We start from the raw sequence: 21,317 nt of genomic DNA on the forward strand, positions 1-21,317 counted from the left end.
TTGGGTTATGAATAATAAAAATAATAAATCTGTATAGTAACTGTGAAAAGAACTTCAATTCTTGGTAAGGAAATATATAATATGAGATTTATAATTATATAAATTACTTCCCTTGAAAATAATTGTCTGTAACAAATCTCTATTTTTAGTAGCAAATAATTAAAAGCCACTACCGTGACTGTAGATTCACCACTCAAAATGTGCAGCTCCATGAGATACACATGCATGCCAAATATATAAAGTGGCTATGTTCAATATTTAATAATTTTCTCCCTTTTTAAAGCTTATTTCTTCCCTTAAATCTGTATTTTTACCATAGACTGTAAAGGATGACCTTCACCTTTTACCACAATGTGTTTGTCAGAAACACAATGGTGCCTACTGCGCCACTTTGATTTATTTTACAAAAATATATACATGGGCAGGTCAGATAACTATGTCCATTTAAAGCTTATTACTTCCCCTGACTTTGTTTTTTCGACCTTAGACCTTGAAGGATGATGTTCACCTTGAAATTTGACCACTCAAAATGTGCAGCTCCATGAGATACACATGCATGCCAAATATCAAGGTGCTATCTTCAATATTTAAAAAGTTATGGCCAATGTTAAGGTTTTAGCACGACACCTACGGCGGACGGCGGAGGACGAACTGGCTATGACAATAGCTCGGGTTTTAAATTAAAAAAATACTGACAATGGTGGAGTTTCACCGGTAGGGGACAATATTGCTTGGCAATCTCTTGTTTTATAACTAGATTATAAATGTTACCACCAATATTGCTGTTATTGTATCCTATTGAAACCACATAGTAACTTTTGCACTAAAAAACAGCCATAACAGATTTCATGAAATCCTGTCATTCTTTACATTTTGATGATGCAAAATACCTGCCAACTTAAAATTCACCATGTCAATTATAACCTGTTTTATTTTATGTTCTGTTGACCCTCATACAGGTTAATGTCTTCTATTCTTCCTAATATTTAAGATAGTCCTTATCCCTATACAAAATATTGATAGAATCTGACCTACAGTGCAACTCAGATGAATACGAAAAAATAAATTCTTATGATAAAAGTACTGATACCATCTTAAAGACCTTTAAGCTTAAAGCAAAACAAGTGGAATCCTTTGTCAAAAGTGCCAATAAGAAATAATTCAAATATTTTTATCTTAAATATTGCTTAGTATTTTACACAAAAGGTACATTAAATTCTTTTAACTTTGAAAATAGAGTTACAAAGTACATGTTAAATAAGTTAGAAAATAAAATGCATTAATTATTTAGAAAAAAAAAGACTTGTAGCTGCTGATTTTAACTCATAATTATCCAATTTACAAATTATCAAAATTAATTCATACTCAAACAAATATATGCATATAACTTTATATCATGATTTTGTTTAATTATTTGCAAACATAACTTAACAAAAATAACAATAAACATTAAAATGCCATGAATTAAGGTATTTAATGTTTTATTTCTTAATTTAAATAAATGTTCAATCCCAAGCTCAGGGTTTGCAGCATGTCAGCTGAGTCATACAGACAACATGTAAGCACAGTACCTCTAGTCAGGGTTTGCAGCCTGTCAGCTGAGTCATACAGACAACATGTAAGCACAGTACCTCCAGGGTTTGCAGCATGTCAGCTGAGTCATACAGACAACATGTAAGCACAGTACCTCCAGTCAGGGTTTGCAGCATGTCAGCTGAGTCATACAGACAACATGTAAGCACAGTACCTCCAGTCAGGGTTTGCAGCATGTCAGCTGAGTCATACAGACAACATGTAAGCACAGTACCTCCAGTCAGGGTTTGCAGCCTGTCAGCTGAGTCATACAGACAACATGTAAGCACAGTACCTCCAGTCAGGGTTTGCAGCATGTCAGCTGAGTCATACAGACAACATGTAAGCACAGTACCTCCAGTCAGGGTTTGCAGCATGTCAGCTGAGTCATACAGACAACATGTAAGCACAGTACCTCCAGGCACTCAGTGCGGAGTTGATTGTTGACCTAAACATGGGTTCAATCCCAAATCCAGGCATTAGTGAGCTTGATTGGTTGAATACCAGTAAGTAAACAAGGGCTGTTTGTAAAACATGCATGCCCCCAAATGGGCTGTCAGTTAATTGTGAGCAATCCCAATCAAGGTCTACTTGTGAGCTTGCTATCCCAATCAAGGTCTACTTGTGAGCTTGCTATCCCAATCAAGGTCTACTTGTGAGCTTGCTATCCCAATCAAGGTCTACTTGTGAGCAATCCCAATCAAGGTCTACTTGTGAGCTTTAATTGCTACATGTACATCCAAAAGATGTTTTGGTGACAATCAGATGAAAACTGGAAAGAGAAGAGAGCAGAAATAATTTAAAAGATGTATTTTAGAAATTTCAGACCCATAACTCCAAAGTACCTGATAAGATGTAGCTGCTTATTGAACTTTGCGTCCATTTCATGCTTGTTTACATTTTCAGAAAGATTAGTGATAATTCAATGATACATAATTGTGTTGAAGAGCAAAAACCTAAAATTGAGGAAGGACTTAAGAAAGACTGGTGGCAACAATATGCCTTCCTTTGGCGGAATAAAAACCATAATTGTTAGTTTTTTGTTTTTTTATCACACTTTTTGACATAACTTTGATGTAAAATAATTGTACATGCTACAGAAAAACACATTTGACAGTGCTGTATTTCTGCATAGATTTTATTGTTGCTATAATGTCTTTCTGTTTACAAAACAGCAAATACATACCAAAATAGTTTATCCTTCTATTGATGGTTAGGTCTGTCACACTTTAAAGTCTGAGTAAAACTTATTTATCTATTCTATTTCAACCAATACATTTCAGAAATAATAAGATTATCTAACACATCCCTGTTAAATATTAATTTAATGGTGGTGCACCCAAAAACGTCTATTGATTGCTCAACCATCCATAACCGTTTACCGCTACACAAAACCTATTTGTTCAGGGGGGATGTACACATATCATCACAAATCAATGATAATCCAGACCAGCAAACGTCAGAAATTCATTAAGCAATTGTGTACCTGTCGCACAGCTGGGTTATGTCAATAAAACAACTTACACAAATCTAGATAACTTGGCATATATGGTTAATCATCTATTAGTTCCGAGACTGACTTAACAATAGATGTGCCATGCCCCAACAATGGCGTAGCTTGCTGGCTGTGACATGGGGATTTCTAGTTTGTTTATGTATAAAGTGCTATGTCAATTAAAGAAATCAGATATCGCTCTATGGAAAATTCGTACACACTCTTTCTGTATGTTAAATACAAATAGAGTCTAAGCATTGACCATGGAGTGATAAAGCATGCTACTTTCTTTGGCATGGTATTTATCAGCTAATATAGCGCCACTGATTGCTGAAACTTGGCTTGACAGCTGGTCTGATATCATATCTACACCTTTGTGATTCTGTCATCTTGCTCTAAAAGGATGAAAGTCCTTCTGTGACAAGGCATCAATTGGCAAGATATGGACTAATGTACCAACATACCATCAAGGTAAGAAACTTGTGGATTATGTCATATCACTCACGAAAGATGACAGTCCTAAAATGACAAATCGTTGAGCATAATTTGATGTTTTACATGGCATTTATTGGCATTAATTGGCAAGATATACATTAAACATGAGATCATTGTTTCGGTAATGTTTATAAAACTACAACAATACCTTCACACATGAAGAGCTTGAGTGTAAAACTATCGTACATGATACAGAAATGTCAATCTGATACAGCAGATTCATACTTAACCCTAAATATGCCCTTTTATCCTTTTTCAGCTTCTGTGTTAGTTACACCTGTGTGTGTTTTCCCAATCCCTCACTAGAAAGATGAAATTCCTAAAAAGGAAAATCAATAGCATATGGCACGCCATTAATTGGCAAGGTACAATGTAAACACACAGTATTTTCATTTGCAGATACAAAGCCGTTCAGAGTTCATAATTATGCAATGGCATGCTTTCACAAAAGCCCAGGCTAATATCACAAAATTATTATTTTATTGACTCTATTTGAACACCTGCAACGTCGCATAAAAGAAGATCTAGCATTGAGAACTGGCGAGGTGCAAACATGTCAATAACAGACATGCAGTCTACATCTTAAATCTTATATGAGTGCATGTCTAAAGCTTTGAAATCTCCCAATGTTTGCCCTTCGAAAAAAGCTGTGTGTGCTTTAATGGGAAGTGCAATCCAGACCTGTCACGAACCAATTAAATCAGCATAATATTGAAATTTAGATTTCTCCTTGGAACAAGCAAATTCGTTGAATTGATATCCCCCGCCAATATGCTTCTTGTTACATTTGACACTCAAAAAAGCATTTTTGCAAGATTAAAAGGGCCATAACTCCGTTATTAACAGATGGTGTACAATGCCATTTGGCATGCATCATTCTCTTATCGATATATATACTCATACCAAGTTTCAATGAAATCCACCAAAGCACTTCCAAGATATGGCTCCAGACGGACGGAAAGACGGACAGACAATGCCAAAACAATATCGCTCCACCTATGGCGGGGGATAAAAAAATGCTTGGCACACAGTCATTTGTAATCATAAGCATCATATTATAATTTTTTTAATTGCACAATTCTTTTTCTACAGAAGTATGAGTCCTTTCAAAAGAATAGTACATTCTATTTAATTGGGAAACTAGCATGCCAATTGGAACCATAACAAGCAAATTCGTTGAATTGATATCCCCTGCCAATATGCTTCTGGACACAAAAGTATTATATTTGACACTCAAAAAAGCATTTTTTTTAAGATACAAAGGGCTATAACTCCGTTCAGTGAACCTATGGTTCCCAAATGAAAACCACGGATATGGCAAGCAGTTCTACGCATAATCCCAAGAAACTAGGTTTTTCATGAGAACCTAGGTTCTCATTCTGAGAACCTAGGTTCTCATGAGAACCTAGGTTTTCAAATGAGAACATAGGATCTCATGAAAACCTAGGTTCTCATTTGAAAACTTGGGTTTTTGAAGCCATGTGCAATCTTCAAGCGAGAAATTAGGTTCTCAGAATGAGAACCTAGGTTCTCACGAGAAACCTAGTTTCTTGGGATTATGCGTCAAACCGCTTGCCATAGTAATGCACTGCCTGTGTACTGTTTGCAGCTGAACACAAACTGAAAGTTGACCACAAAACTGTGCTATCTGCTTTTCATAATTGCACCATATACTTCAGTTTCACGCATAAACCTTGATATGTTATATGATTTGCACACAAAGACACAAAGTGATTCACCAGTATGACATCAACCAACCTATTTATCATGGACACTGGCTGCATAATGCAACAGTTTTTATGCAGTAAAACGTAATGAATTAGACAACATGAATCATGCTGTTAAACAAATAAATTACTAAAGAATAACAATTTTGTGCAGATAAAAAAAAATGCCTAGAAATGTGCGCATGAAACTGAGTGCCGCCACTTTTTTGTTGTAACATTGCACTGATGCACAGTTGCACTTTCACAGACCAACATTATGGGGATATCAGCCTTAATGTCGCCAAGTTGCCCTTCTAATTATGTTTGAGGCCATATTTTTGTAAACATTCTGCTCGACATTAAAAAGTTATGAAGACTTAAAGCAGGTCTTTCAAAATTCCTGACTTGATTAACATCAGCAGCAGTTTTTAAATCTCACCTATTTAATTTATTTAATTATTAACATGTATTGCATTATCATCATACTGCACATGAAATTATAGGTGACATTCCACTCGATATGAGAATAACACAGGCTACTGTACTCTTCTCTACATCAGTACCACACAAGTGTTTGTATTGGCAACCAACTCAGCCAACTCCCTACAAATAGATGAGTCTGTTGTATTTAAACACTTGAATGAGGTTGGAAACAAGAGCTGCTGTTTGTGTTTGACATAAATTATAGGAAGGAACATGACATTGGATTTCTAAACAAGGTCATGAACTGTAACATCAGCTTCTTGTTGCTTTTCTGATGTGTCCCTGTCCCCATTCCCCTTTTGTCTAAAAACTCTACCTACGACAAGAGCAAATCTATATGCCCCTTCCCTCATACATTGAAGGCATAAAAAGCAAAAATTGAAGATGTTGTCATTAAAACTAGGTTTCTTTAAACAGTGTTTATATACAATTTTACAGATTCCAATGATAGATTACAATTACTAAACCACTGATATGTTTCAATAAACCACATGTAAGCATATAATAATATACATCATAGCATAGATTGTTAGTTTTAACTTGAAGCTTCAAGGTTGAATGTAATGGGGCAAAAGAGTAATTTTTTAATACAAATAAAAATCTTATGATTGATTTGATAAAAGACTTAACCCTTTGCATGCTGGGAAATTTGTCGTCTGCTAAAATGTCGTCTGCTGAATTTCTAAAATTAGCCATTTCTTCGATTTTTTTTCAAAGAATACTATCAGAATAGCAAACAGTTTGGATCCTGATGAGACGCCATGTTTTGTGGCGTCTCATCTGGATCCAAACTGTTTGCATAGGCCTTTGAAATTCCGTTCAAGCGCTTAAAGACTTAAGCTAATTCAGCGTGCACATGTTTATGTGCCGATGTTTAAGGGAACTAGTTTTACAGATATACACTATTTAATGTAACACCTGTTCAAAGGGATTAGTCTCAGACCAAATATGTCACTTTTATATACTAAGCCATCTATTTGTAAATGCCATCAAAGAAGTTATTAAAATGACAATCTTACCTAATCTCTAAAAGCCTATTGAAGTGTGAACCATTCCACAAACCGATGATTATTTTGTGAATCTCAAGAGATTGGCCTCAGCACAAAGCACTATCCAATTTTATGATATGATTTACTATTTGAAGCATAATCATCTATTTGTAAGTCTTTCATTTAAAAAATCCTCATTTTAACTGGCAAAACCTTGTTCATTTTTTTTTTCTTATCTTACATTAAATGGTCACAACCTCTCCCTCATTTCTCACAACTCATAAGGAAAATTACTGAAAATTTAAATACACCACAAGCCAAAAAGAAAGGTCGTAATAATCTCACAATATTGGGTAACTTTTGCCTACTAAACCATGACACAAGACCATGGCGGTGGTTTACAACGACAGACTTTGCAAACCATTCTTCACAGGAGTATTTGTTGGTTCACACCTCGATGACTTGGTATAATTTGATTATGATTAAATTACTGCTCCCTGTTAAATTATGATCGTGAAGTACGACACAACTGTTTTGCAGTCAACGGCTCGCTGAATTTAAGTGCTCCTTTGAATATGATATGCGTACTAATTGAAAACAAATTTGGATGTTATAATAAAAAACAAAAAGGCAAAGTAATATTTGATTCATTTCAAGAGTAATGCTAAATCTGTCTTTTGATAACCTATTTGACATGCTGCTTAGTAAACTTCATGTTTGTTCAGAAGCTGTTTTGCTTATGGTTTTGTTTTTATGGTTTTATTTCTGAAAACATAAGGCTTGAAACCAATGAGTACACATACATATAACACACAATGAAGTCTACATTATGTAATAATGGATTGGAGATGTTGCATAATTTCAAGTCAAATCACAGGAAGCAGTTAACCAACTTTCCTGGGTAAGCAGGTTTACAGTACAATAAGTGCACAACTACCATTGGACTTAAATATAAGGTAGGGGCAGTATACTGGCCATAGAAAGGATATTACAAAAATATCCCAACCAAGTTGTCTCAGGCAAGGCCAGGTATTCAGCCAGCCTTCTTTAGATTTGTAGTCCAGCACTGCACTAACTGAGATAGCCTTGTTAAATTTTTAACTAAACAAGAAACAAAACTGTCACAAAACCAGGTTTTCAATCTGAAAAAAAAGTCTGATAAATGGAGACAACTCAAACTGAACTGATTGTTCAAAGTTACCCCCCTTGTTTCAAAATAAATCTATTTTTAGTTGTGGCAACCTTGACCTTGGAGATATCGACGTAATTCTTTGGCGCGACACACCGTCTTATGATTGTGAACAATTATGATTTTAAAATCTCACAATGAACGCCACAGTTATGGCCCGGACAAGCTTGTTCCGCCCTACCGCCAGCCAGCCTGCTGACATTCGCCAATCTTATAACCAGTTTTTTCATTTGGAAAACCTGGTTAAAAAGGGGCATAATTATGCTAAAGTGCAGGTTGGAGTTATGAAACTTGGGACCACACAAAATGACCCCATCCAGATGTATGAAGTTTCAATTGATAACCTGTAGCAGAAACACTTATATGGAGATGTTGCACCTTAACCTTTCCAAATTTCTAAAGTAAAAAACTGGGCTTCATTCTGCGAAATTGCAGGTTACAGTTATGTTTCTTGATCAGTGACCTCACATATTGATCCCGAACACATATGTGAAGTTCCATTTGAACACCTTTAGTAAAAACAGTGAAATATACATGTTGCCCGTTAATCTTTACCAGGGCATATGAGAGATGAAGATGCCAACATAGGGAGAGTTCTATAGCTCAGATTATTCCATGAATAGTCTACCTAAACAGCAATTTTTTTTCCCCATTGGGATAAATACCAGTACCGGCCAAGATGGGAAAAATGTGTGCGGAAAAAACTGAAATTGGGTAAATTCGCGCTGTGAAGTCATCAAATTGGGAAATTGATGTATTTGATTTTTGCTTCCAAATACTTTTAAATTGATAGCTAAATTAAGTGTATGTTAAGTTGTCAATATTATATTTACTTCCGTTCAAGCCATAGAGGGAAACTAACAAAATGTTGAATTTTATTTATTTATTTTTATTTTATTTTTTTTGGACATTTTTTTTTACAGCAATTGGAAAATTTGTTGTTTTTTTCCCAATAGGGAAAATGCTGTTTTCAGGTACTATATAAAGAAGGAAAAAAAACGCTTCTTAAAACCTGAGTGTAACATTACTTACTCATCTGCGATGGCGCGCTGAGACAAGTCCTCAAGATCGGAAGGGTCAAACAGATGAGACTTCTTCAGCCCAAAGGTCTTCTCACAAACTGACAGGAACACATTCAAATTGTCCTAAAAATCAAACAAACATGGTAAGTAAGTTGTGTGAAAACCAGGCCACTGCATAGTGCCAGATCAGCCTTACTGTGCAAACAAGTTTAAAATGGTAAACAGATTGTGTCATGCAAGAAAATAACATGTGTAACTATTTCCTACATTTCTTTTTTTCTTTTTTTTGCAAACAATTTTAATTCATTGGGTTTTTTAGTAATGAATATGAACACTTGCAAAACAAAGGCATTTTGAGACCAAAGAAGAATCCACTTAAAGGCTCTATATAGTCACGAGCGTAATAAAAAGACCATTCATAAAACTGAGATACAATCTAGACCTTTCACGGCAATGTGTGCAGTGTGCAATATAAGTGGCATAGTAACAAAAATGCAATGGGGAATGCCATTTAAATGCTTTTCAACAAAACCTTTGGTGTCACAATCGACATTGATCTAATCAGTACCAGTTTTGGGTCTATGACCTGTGAAAAGCCTTTAAACTTTAAAAAAAATCAGACCAATAATTACATTAAGAATTGTTCAAAGAACAATTATTGTTTTTAAACTTAATATTACAATATTAAATAATGTTTGCGTCCTTGCCTTTAAAAAATACCATGTTAAATCAGGAATAAGACAACAATTAATTTAATAAAATCTTAAGGTGTAAATATAGCTAAAAGACATAATTTAAAATTACTGATGTGTAACCCCAGACTCACACAGAATGGCTGACATGAGCATGCAGGGTTCAGAATCATATGACTTTATGGGGTTCACAAATGGATGTAAATGCATGTAAACACACCAGTGAGTGGTTTCCTTTTTTTCGGCGTAAGCTGTATTAAGCCAGCTTTTCACCCTGACTTGACCTTTGTAAGTGTCCAATAATATTCAAATAAAATTTCCCGCGGCTAGGTACGAATGAATACACTTCATTTATTCCATTGGCTGATTTGAGTATAACACCAGAACATTGGAAACATATTTTACAATCAATTTTCGACATAAATACAGTTTGTGCGTTCACCTTTTATTTTCAGAGAATTAGCCAGCGCAAAAGCGTTTATACTAAAGGCTATATTCTCATATTTAGTACTTACTTGCATTGCATTTCAACCCGCGAGGTTTCGGGTCAATTTGCGGCCAGTGTGTGAAAGTCAGAGTTTATATACAGTTCATCACCGGAGTTAACAGAAGGGGTTGCGATCTTTTCATTGAAGGAAAAAATTGGAATCTATGCTATTTTTGTCTGATGGAGTAAATAGTTTGTTTAGTCGCTTTGTCGGTATATCAATATTTTAGGCACAGCTGTTGCCTTGGTCGTGTACAGTTGGCGTAAACAAGCCGTCGTTTCAGCAGCAGAATTGTTACCTAACTTTAATGCATTGCATTCCAATCCGCAAGGTATCAAGGTCAGTTTGCGGTCAGTTGCAAAAATCTTTATATAAACGCCGTCTCACTTGAAGTCTGTTTTGATAAGAAAGATACTAAATAAAGATATTCGGCGATATTATTGTGGTATGTCAATCATCGATTTTTAATATGTTTTCAACATTTGCATGATAAGGACCAATTTTAATAAAATTAATTAGAAATATTTATCCATTTAGACCAGTTTATTAAGCATGAGCACAATAATTCACTATACTATAATTATGCAATTAAATATGATTCGAGTATTGCCGGCTGACCTATATGCACTCGTTTATTTTCATGTTTCTTGTGTTTTTCTATTCTGTAAATATAGATATCTGAGTAATAATATCACATAAAGCAAAATAAGCCACGAAATCTGGCGCAACACCCCATAATTGATTTGCTTGTGATGTAGCTAAGAACTGCGCAGAAAAAAGGCATCCGCTAATTTTTATCTCATAGAGATAACTTTTGATCGTTCATAAACATCGACCACAATCAACTCCGTATATCTTTTTTAAAGATATTTCTTGTTTCAAATAACATTTTAAAACAGCTGCACGAAACATGAAATTTAAACACTGATTTCAGACGTATTCAATAATAAACTTTAAAATCTTAAGATATCGACACAAACTGCAACAAAAACTGTAATTTATGCCCTAAAGATTTTTACAAACATATTTCAATAACTTGAGATACATGTATTTGCAAAAATAAAGTTCGTAATGGTGTGTTTTCATTCTGACCAGACCGTGTGTAAACCTCGTTGATCCTGCACCCTGAATACACCAATTGCAAATAAGAGAAATAAGGTCACAGTGGTGGAATGGATTGTACACACAGACTTTTGCCTTGCCCGTATGAGTGTCATCTCTTATTTGTCCACTTTCACATGTACACTGGTTTTACTCAGAATAGTGGCCCTAAATGATCTTGACATGTCTCCAATATACCATGCATTAAAGCCTAAATAACCTTTCAACTCAACAAAACATTAAATATATTTGTGTTAAAAAAATCATTTTAAGATCAACTATGATTTGTAACAAACAAGAGCACCGCATAACGGGTCCCAGCTCGACTACTGGTGCAGTTTTGAATAAATGAAAGGTTGTCAGAATTGCTTTTTTTTTTAAAAGGTCACAGTGACCTTGACCTTTGACCTAGTGACCCAAAAATGGGTGTGGCATGTAGAAATCATGAAGGTGCATCTACATATGAAGTTTCATAGTTGATGGTGGAAGCAATTTGATTTTAGAGCAAATGTTCAAAACCTTAACAAAATGTTAAGGTTTTAGCACGACGCAGACGGCGGACGACGTGATGAGCTGGCTAAGACAATACCTCGGGTTTTCTCCAAAAACGCCAAGCTAAAAATCAAAGAAAAGAGGTTTAAAATGTTTCCTTACAGAAATTATTTTTAAAGTTACTTCATATCAAACGGTATATCAAACGAAACTGACTATCGTCAAAACTTGATTATGAAACATGAAACATATCAAACATAAAAATCAAACGACTTTTTTTGACAGTCAAACCCCTAGGAAGTTCAAAATCTTGACCTCGATATTGGCAGCTTATTCCATACGCAAACAAACCAGATGTAATCATATTGACTCAGCTAATTCGGTTACTACTACTTTGTACAAGGTCTTTTATGTTCCAATTAATTATCAACCTATTGACATATTTTCTAGCGATGAAGTGATTTTTCTGTCAATATTTTCTTTAAATTTCTTCAGCTAATACTTGTGAAAAATCCTAAGGATAAAATTAAGATCCCTTTACTAAAGATGTAACAGTTTTCAAGATCTTTTTCAACCTTCTTACAAAGCTCAGTATCTGGGAAAATAAACCCAACATTTTGTTCGTGGATATTCAGTTATTGAATTAAGTTAAAATGATTATTTTAATTGATACTTATTTTATGTGTTAATGTTACCTAGCTATATACAGGTTGTGGCTTGCAGAATTCTGTCAATTTACACAAGAATGGATCTTCCAACCAATTAATGATGCAACGTTTAAACTTGACATGGACACTTAACTGAAAGCTTTCAACACAGAACCTAGACCTTTATGTTTTGAAAAGAGGAATTTTTAGAAGGTATACATAAACCAGGACCTCATTCAGGGGAAACAAAAACACCCACTTAAAATGTAAATAACCTCCTAAAAGTTTAAAATACACACTGGCCATACAAACAGGCAAGACTTGAAGATATTCTGATAGTGAGCCAACTTTCTGGAGGTTCTTACTTTCAGCCAGGCAGTGTTATGCTAGAGTTTTCAAGCCAACATCCTCATTTTCGAGTCTCCAAGGTATACACAGGTTACAAACATTTACAAAAAAGTCAAAAACTTTGCCATTTGGGACATATTTGCTGTGATTAACACATCACTTATAATTTGTCAACTAAGGTATGTTGTGATTTCATGCCTACAGGTATATATCCTGATAAAACTTTCCTCACTTAAAACTTATAATAACGTTTTGTTTCATAAAAGGGACATACTTTTAACAGTAAGTGTTTCTTCAAATAGCTGGAACACAAATATATATTTCAAACAGTCCACACCCTAGTATATTTGCATGTGATAAATGTGTTAACTAAAATTGTCACTCTCATGCCTGAATTACCTTCACCTAAGAATGCCGAATTCTCAGGGGATTTGCAAGTATTAGGTATAAAACATAAGAACTTTCAATTAAGGGCAATAACTGTTTAAATATGAATGCAAGAGTTATGGCTCTCTTGTCATGCACTTCTCCACATTGTGCTCTACCTATGAATCTTCAATTTGATACCTCCTATAGTTGTCTGTGAATAAACCTCACATGCCAACCTTAATTAATATATAGTTTAACCCCCTCCCCCTTGTTCAACCTTGTTTTACCTGTAAGGGGTTGTGGGGTGTAATCTTTAATCAAATGAAGATGCAAAAATTATTAAAACAACAATTCTATGAATTTATCTTTAACTTCATAAGCAAAACAAAGTATTCATTCAAACAGCCATATTTTCATTGCAAAATTAATTACAGATATTGCGCAATGACCTCCGTTTGCAGATAACTGTGTTTACTAAAGACTAGCTGTGTTTACTGAAGACTGGAAATCAACTCAAGGATGGTAGGGCGTGGAGTATGCAATAATGTCCTCTAAATTGAAACTTGATTTCAATGTGAAGTATTTCAATGTATTAGCAAAAGGCGTAAACATTTGCAATGTTTCCGCACTTAAGCAGGGAGGTAATTTGTAAGTGCATTTTTGACATTCCAAACTGCAATATCAACATACAAGTGAGGGGTACCAGTTGTAATTTTTGAAAATATGAGCAGATTGGACTGGGAATATACAAATATAAGTATGGTCACTTAATACAAAGCTGAGTACAGATAACAGACAATAGCTGCACATTCAATATTAATGTCTTGAAAGCTTACACTATAGTGACTTAACATTAACACAGAACAATGTAATTAAAATGAAAATAAGCCTTAACAAGCAGATTATCTCTCTGTTGATATCTCTAAGGTTGCAATTAAAACTATTGTATGTCATACATACATTTACAGCAGATTCAGTTGTTTTACACCTTACCCTTGATTGACATAAAAATCCATGGGATTGTAGGAGGCATAACAAAGTTGGTTGTTCCCACTTTTCGGACCGACTCGTATATGTTTGTCAACCTTAAATTTGTGTTTGTTTTCCATGTTCAGTTCTTTTTTTTATGTATTTTTCAAAATTCATAACACAAATTTTATTATATGTGCAATCATGTATGCTATATTTAATCATATTTGCTAAAATATTATAATAAAATTACCTGAAGAATGTAAAATAGAGTTTTGTGAAGATATCTGAATCTTGTTGCATATTCTTATTAAATAGTGAATCATAAAAAGACTTTAACAACTAGTTAAGCCCACCTACCTACTCTACTTGTTTTTTCATGTTAGTGGAAACAAGTGACTTATTGTATGGCCATATTTATTATTTTTTAATGGATAGGTTATATATCAAGCCTTTAAGGTTAGTCTATTACATTATGACATGCATTTCAATAAAAAGGCTATGGTATAAATCTGGGCTCTTCAACATTATGTTTGCAGACCTATTTTAGAACAAATGTTACTTAATATCTTTTAGAACAAGACCCTGCTAAGCTATCACTGAAAAGAATTTATGATGTCACAGACATTCCTTTTGTTGGTGGATTGAGAAAAACAAAACAAAACTTTGCTAAAAGGAGTAAATGAAACTTAAAATATAATAAATTTGGTTAATAAACCAAAGTCAAAAATGGCTTTAATTATTGAAAAACATCTTATTTGTTTTACACCAATATTTCTTAAAAAATTAAAAGGAATTTTAAATCTGTTACAAAAAAAACACACTATGGGCATTGCAATCTTTCATGGAGACGTATTTAAAGTTTCAAGTGAATAAGTTTGATTCTTTTCAACAATGCATATATTTTATATATAATTTATGCAATTAGGAGAAAAAACTTTTTTTCAGTATTTAAGAAAATGTTTATATAGAGACCATTTTGCTTTTTATACTGTAATTGGCTATTAATAATAATACTTAAAATTGCCTCGCTGCTGGCTGGCTACTGATGTTATTATTATTATAATTAGACTTGTGATTATTATTATATTGTTTATTATTATTATTATTATTAAAAATTGTCTCCCCCAAAAAAGAATCTCATTATGTAATTACATTGTAGAAGTCTGATAGGGATAAAAAATGGCCAAATATTTTGTTTCATGCAGCATGACCAATCATAAGATTCTAAGAATTATTTTATGAATAATACCATAAAGACATCATAGCTTTACTACAATGGCATGCTTCATTTTATTAGTGAGGTAATCAATATCAACAAATCGAGGCAAGTGTTGCTCTAAAAAAAGTTATCATTATCATTTTAAACCCTTTCAGTGCGGGAACCGAATTTTGAAGGCCTTTGGCAAACAGTTTGGATCTAGATGAGACGCCACAGAATGTGGCGTCTCATCAGGATCCAAACTGTGTGCTATTCTGATAGTGTTCTTTAAAAAATCGAAGAAAATGCTAATTTTAGAAATTCAGCAGAAGACATTTTAGCAGACGACAAATTTCCCAGCATGCAAATGGTTAAATTGGGGCAACACTCCTACAACTCAAGTTGGAACAGTGTTGCATTGAACTAAGTATATCAGCGAGATACCGCCAAATGCCATTGGTCCTTTTTTACTTTTTTACCATATGTTTAAGAAATATGTTCAAATACTTTTTTTTTTCATTTTGTGTTTTATTGAAACCTGAGTAACAATTATGCAGAAATGTAATTTTGTAAAAAAAAAATGGTCACAAGGAACAGTATTGTGCTGAACAAGCGATATTGCTCTTTATGCAAAACACTTGCCAGATGGACTTAATAGACAAAAGAATGGACAGAGTTTATATGCCCATATTAGGGTGCATAAAAAAACAGAATTGCTTATAATTATAACATGAACACAATCGATTGTGTTAATGACCAAACTGAACATGTTAAGAAATGATTTGAGGTCTAAACTTTTTAGGTTGAGAGTTAAGATAGGGGTCTAAAAACATTGTAATTCAAAATTTCTTTTAGATTATGAACACTGTCAGCCTAAGTAAAAGTTTTTGAGGTAGACTCGGATTTCACTTTTGACCGCCACTTAGGTGACACACGCTGAAGCCCCTGTCGTAAGGACATATTATCTCTAAATACTCCTGTGTTGAGAGGACCAACCAGATATCAGCCAGAACAGGTGATAACGAAACATTCAACAGTTGCCTATCGCTGGTGAATCAAACAAATACGGATATGAAAAACTTCTATCTCCTTGAATGTTTGATGGCAATGTCAAGTAGGATTTACTGAGAACCGCTGATGCACTTTTGATGATCAGTTCCAGTCAAATGCTGATACACCAGCTATTGAACTCTGTGAACTGACAATTAGATTGCATACAATCGTATGGTATTTGCATTATCACTTAAATGGCAGACACTTTAGACAATTTATGAAGAACAAGAAGGCTTAAAGGCCCTAGATAGCTCACCTGTGACCCGCATAACTGAACTGTTCTGATAAGGTTTTGTTATGTTTTCATAACCTGAGCCAAAACATAATAGGAACAAAAAATTTGAGCATGTTTCAGACGATTCAACAAAAATGATTACTATTAAATATGTTCACAATGTTAAGACTACAGTTAAATACCAAAACCTGTGGACCACTTGTGGACGGTTTTGTGTTTAATAAAAACAACAGGGCGAGGACAGTTTAGACAAAAGGGCAATGAAACAATTTGGTAGATGACCATCATATTATATTACACTATTATAATATCATTGTTATTAAGGGAAGGGAGTGTGTATTAAGGCAACAAGTTACCAACAGGGTCAGAACAATTTTATGCCTGGGCATGATTTGAACAAACTTGGCAGCCAACAACCGTAGTCATGTTACACAACAAAATAGGTAACAAACAAATATGAAACTTCTATGCCGTTGCAGTTTTGGTACAATTTTTTTTTATACATTTTCAAGGTTTTTCTATATATATACATGCAAAACAAGTAAGGCCCATAAAGGGACCAATTTAGACCCCATGCAGGAACATCTATTGAACAAAAACAGTAGAGGAGCACCATGCAATGCAAGTTTGGAAACCATGCAGATATATCATTTGGACTAATCTTCTGATACAGTTTCATGACGATTGGGCAATAAATTTGTCTTCTTGAGTGTTCATAACCTTTTTCTTTATTTACCCAAGTGACCTAGTTGTTTATCCCACATGACAATTTGAAATTGGGGTTACATGGCATTCAGGGTAAATGTTTTGACTGAGTTTCATGAAGATTAGACAATAAATGTGGCCTCTAGAATGTTCACAAGCTTTTCCTTTAATATGACCTAATGACCTAGTTGACCCCATGTGACCTAGTTTCTCAATTAGCCAAGATATGCTTAGGACCAATCTTCTGAAATTGTTCATGAAGAATGGTAAACAAATGTGACCTCTAAAGTGTTAAATGTTGACAAACCAACAGACTAAGAACATTGGACGACCAGCAATGATTGTCGGACATAATGCGATCACAAACACTCCCATGTTTTGTTCAGATTAACTACAAACGCATAAAAAATGCATTATTCAGCTGAAAACTGCTGATTCATGACAAACAAGACAAAGAAAAATCATTTACATCTTCAGACCCAATACGGAAATTGTATGAAAGTGATTACCGATTCAGTTAGGGTTATATATAAGTAATATAAGCTCTCCAGATGAATGCAAGCAAGGTCATAAATTTCAGCATAAACGATTGAACAAAAGTAAATTCACTGAACCATTTTCTTGCAAACACATTTGCCTAACATTTTAAGTCAAAATAAAGATACATAACTTTCCTGAAAGCATGAGGTTTGAGTATTTTATTATAAGTGTTATTTGGGATGCCTTGTTTTCTAATATTTTTCATTAATAAGGTGAACATCAGATGAAAACTGGTTAACTTAAGTAGCAAACACAGCTAAAAAGGCTTGTTAAAGAGAATTATAAGAAACAAATGTGTTGTAAATTTTGAATACAGCTGTAATAAAGAGCAGACTTTCCACCTAAAAGACCAATAGGGGAAAATTCAAGGGTGTTAACTAAAAAAATCACTGGCAATTAAGCAAACAAATATCTCACCCTTATCTCACCCTTATTCAGGGGGCAGGGTTAAATTGTTTCAAGTTTAATGCATTTGAGTTATGTATATCAATGCGATATGTTTTAATGAAATCATTGCATACTTTATTTCTTAGTGAGTCTCCACTTGATACCTAAGCTTTCAGCTTTTTCCTTGATTACAAATCCAAACATAAAGTAGGCCATCCACCACATCACGTGACACGAAAAGTGAGATAATTATGGGATATTTTAACAAAACCGAAGACATCAATTTAATCCTGAAAAGGAGATTTTTCCTCTGTAAAATAGCAATTACCTGGGACACCTATTTTCAAATAAATCAAAATAATCATCTGTCAATAATTCTTTAATTTTGCAAAATTCTTTTGACATCTGCCGAATTACCTCAATTGCTCTTGATGTGTCTAATGCCCCTTATCATTACATTAAGCATTTTACAAATGTTTCCTTTTATAACACGAGATATTGTAAGAAAATACACACTATAATTCAAGTATGAATTCATTCAATCAAGTTGTCAACTTATCCAACAACAAATAACAGGGTATAAGATGAGACCCATTTGTCATTATTCAATGCTTCAATTGCCTCTTGACAAGACACACAATTTAAACACGACTAAGGCGTGTCCCAATGAATAAATATTAGCCAAATCATGAACAATTATGTATCAAGGTGAAACAGGTTACCTTTCAATTTTATAACGAGTAATTGCAACAAATATCTGAATTATTCTTCTTGAACTTCATGAGTTATCTAGTTTGATAAAAATAAATTCGCCCCAGTTGGATCTTCATATGTGAAAAAAAAAGTTTGAAATATCTTAAGTCCAAATTTGGTCAAAGGGTAAGGTAAGAGTAAGGTCACATGATACGGGTGGATTGGGAAGCAACAACTGTGTAAGTATTGAAGAGGTTCAGAAAGCAGTATTGCTGCTAGATGTAATAGTAACATTTTGATTATCTATTGTGTGTACTTTGTTATTGTAACACTTGCCAATAGGCTAAATGCACATATGACTCCAGCACAACATATAGTTCAGATGCATACAATTGTGTTTGTTTAATTATTGCAACACTTGCAAATGAACCCATGGTATCAGTGATAAGAAATATGGGATCTTTCTACTTTCATCTGGTCATGCTCAGCTTGATTCCTGCTCAAGGAACATTCTAATGATATCTTTGCCATTAGATCTACCAAGGAAACAGTCATCACAGTGTCTTCATGCAAAAATATGTTTGTATAAGGCAACAGTCTCAAACAAGAAACCGCCGAGACGGGTGATGCTCCCCAAAGGTTTTTTTAGTCACAATATTGCACTATATATTCAGATAAAAGGAAACGTCTAGTAGTTAGGGGGCAAGAATTGCACTATATGTACAGTAAATGGAAATTTTCAAAGGGCCATAACTCTGTAAACAAGAGCACCGCCTTGTGGGTGCAGACTGCTCATCTATTTTTCTTTTTTAAGGTGTAGCGACCCATCTCAATTTCAATCACAAAGGAGGAGGGGTGGAGTGGAGAGGGATGTATAGTGTGGGGTGTGGTCATTTATTACATTATCTTCCAAAAATGCAAAAAAAAAATACTTTTTTTGGAGGGGGGGGATTCTTGGGTGGGATGGTTGGACGGTATTTCAAAAATAAAATAATAAAAATAAATATTTGTGTTTTTTAACCATGTTTGAAAAAAACAAGAGATGTGTTTGTCTGAAACACAATGCCCCCTATTGCATCGCTTTGAATTTAATTTATTTTACCTTTGACCTTGAAGGATGACTTTGACCTTGAACTTCCCCCACTCAAAAAGTTCAGCTTTATTAGAATGCCGCTTTGAAATTATTTTTTTTGACATTTGACCTTGAAGGATGACCTTGACCTCTAAAGGATGACCTTGACCTTGAACTTCCACCACTCAAAATGTGCAGCTTCATGATAATGCCGCTTTGAAATTATTTATTTTTTTACCTTTTGCCTTGAAGGATGACCTTAAAGGATGACCTTGACCTTGAACTTCCACCACTCATAATGTGCAGCTGCATGAGAAACCCGCTTTGAATTTTATATTTTTTTTTACCTTGAAGGATGACCTTGACCTTGAAGGATGACCTTGAACTTCAACACTCAAAATGTGCAGCTTCATGAGAACGCCGCTTTGAATTTTATTTTATTTTTTTTTACCTTGAAGGATGACCTTTTTTGGACGGACAAACACCATATATTTGACATTTGACCTTGAAGGATGACCTTGACCTTCACCTTTCACTACTCAAAATGTTCAGCTCCATGAGATACACATGCATGCCAAATATCAAGTTGCTATCTTCAATATTGAAAAGTTATGGCCAATGTTAAAATTTTTGGACGGACAGACACCCATAAATTTGACATTTGACCTTGAAGGTTGACCTTGACCTTTCACCACTCAAAATATGCAGCTCCATGAGATGCACATGCATGCCAAATATCAAGTTGCTATCTTCAAAGGTGAAAAAGTTATGGCCAATGATAAAGTTTTTTTTGGACGGACGGACAGACTACTAACATACTGACGGACAGTTCAACTGCTATATGCCACCCTACCAGGGGCATAAAAATTATTTTTTTGGGGTGGGGGTATAGTGTGAGGGTGTGGCGGTCATTTATTAGATGATCTTTAATTTTAAAAAAAAGAAAAGGGGGGATGTAAGGGTATCACGTTTACAGATTTTTCTAAATGTTTAAACGAAATGAAATAAACGAAACGTTACCGTTTAAACGGTATCTCTATGTCCGTTTAAAAAGAACCTGTAACATCGCATTTCCAACTGATAATAGTAATTATTTCCGGAAGTAATATTCAGTACATATCCCATTCGCGCAATGACATCATATTAAAACCATACAATATTATAAAACAGACCATCAGTATCACCACATGTGTATTCGTCATTCTATAAAAAACAATTTAAAGAACGTCAAACAGAATGTAAAATCAATTAAAAATACTGTTCCGAAACGACACTCCGAAAAAAATGCACGTACTTTGCACATGAAATACAATGTGCATATATTGTTTGACCGCTGAAAATGAAAACCAGTTAAACTAGCAAAACGTAATCAAT

General features: G+C 34.3%; 1 protein-coding gene across 8 annotated transcripts in view; it reads right to left on the reverse strand.

Moving 5' to 3' along the window:
- Positions 1-21,317, reverse strand: part of LOC127878914 (LIM and calponin homology domains-containing protein 1-like) — a 159,205-nt gene that overhangs the window by 94,431 nt on the left and 43,457 nt on the right. For all 8 annotated transcript variants that reach the window (XR_008048848.1, XR_008048845.1, XR_008048847.1 and 5 more), the window contains exon 4: positions 8,962-9,074. Coding sequence is in view for 3 of the 8 variants with exons in the window: in XM_052425462.1 (XP_052281422.1) it covers positions 8,962-9,074 (113 nt within the window). In the remaining 5 variants the exon portion in view is untranslated. The remainder of the gene's footprint in view (positions 1-8,961; positions 9,075-21,317) is intronic.

The sequence above is a fragment of the Dreissena polymorpha genome, chromosome 4, assembly GCF_020536995.1.
Source record: "Dreissena polymorpha isolate Duluth1 chromosome 4, UMN_Dpol_1.0, whole genome shotgun sequence".
Lineage (NCBI taxonomy): Eukaryota > Metazoa > Mollusca > Bivalvia > Myida > Dreissenidae > Dreissena > Dreissena polymorpha.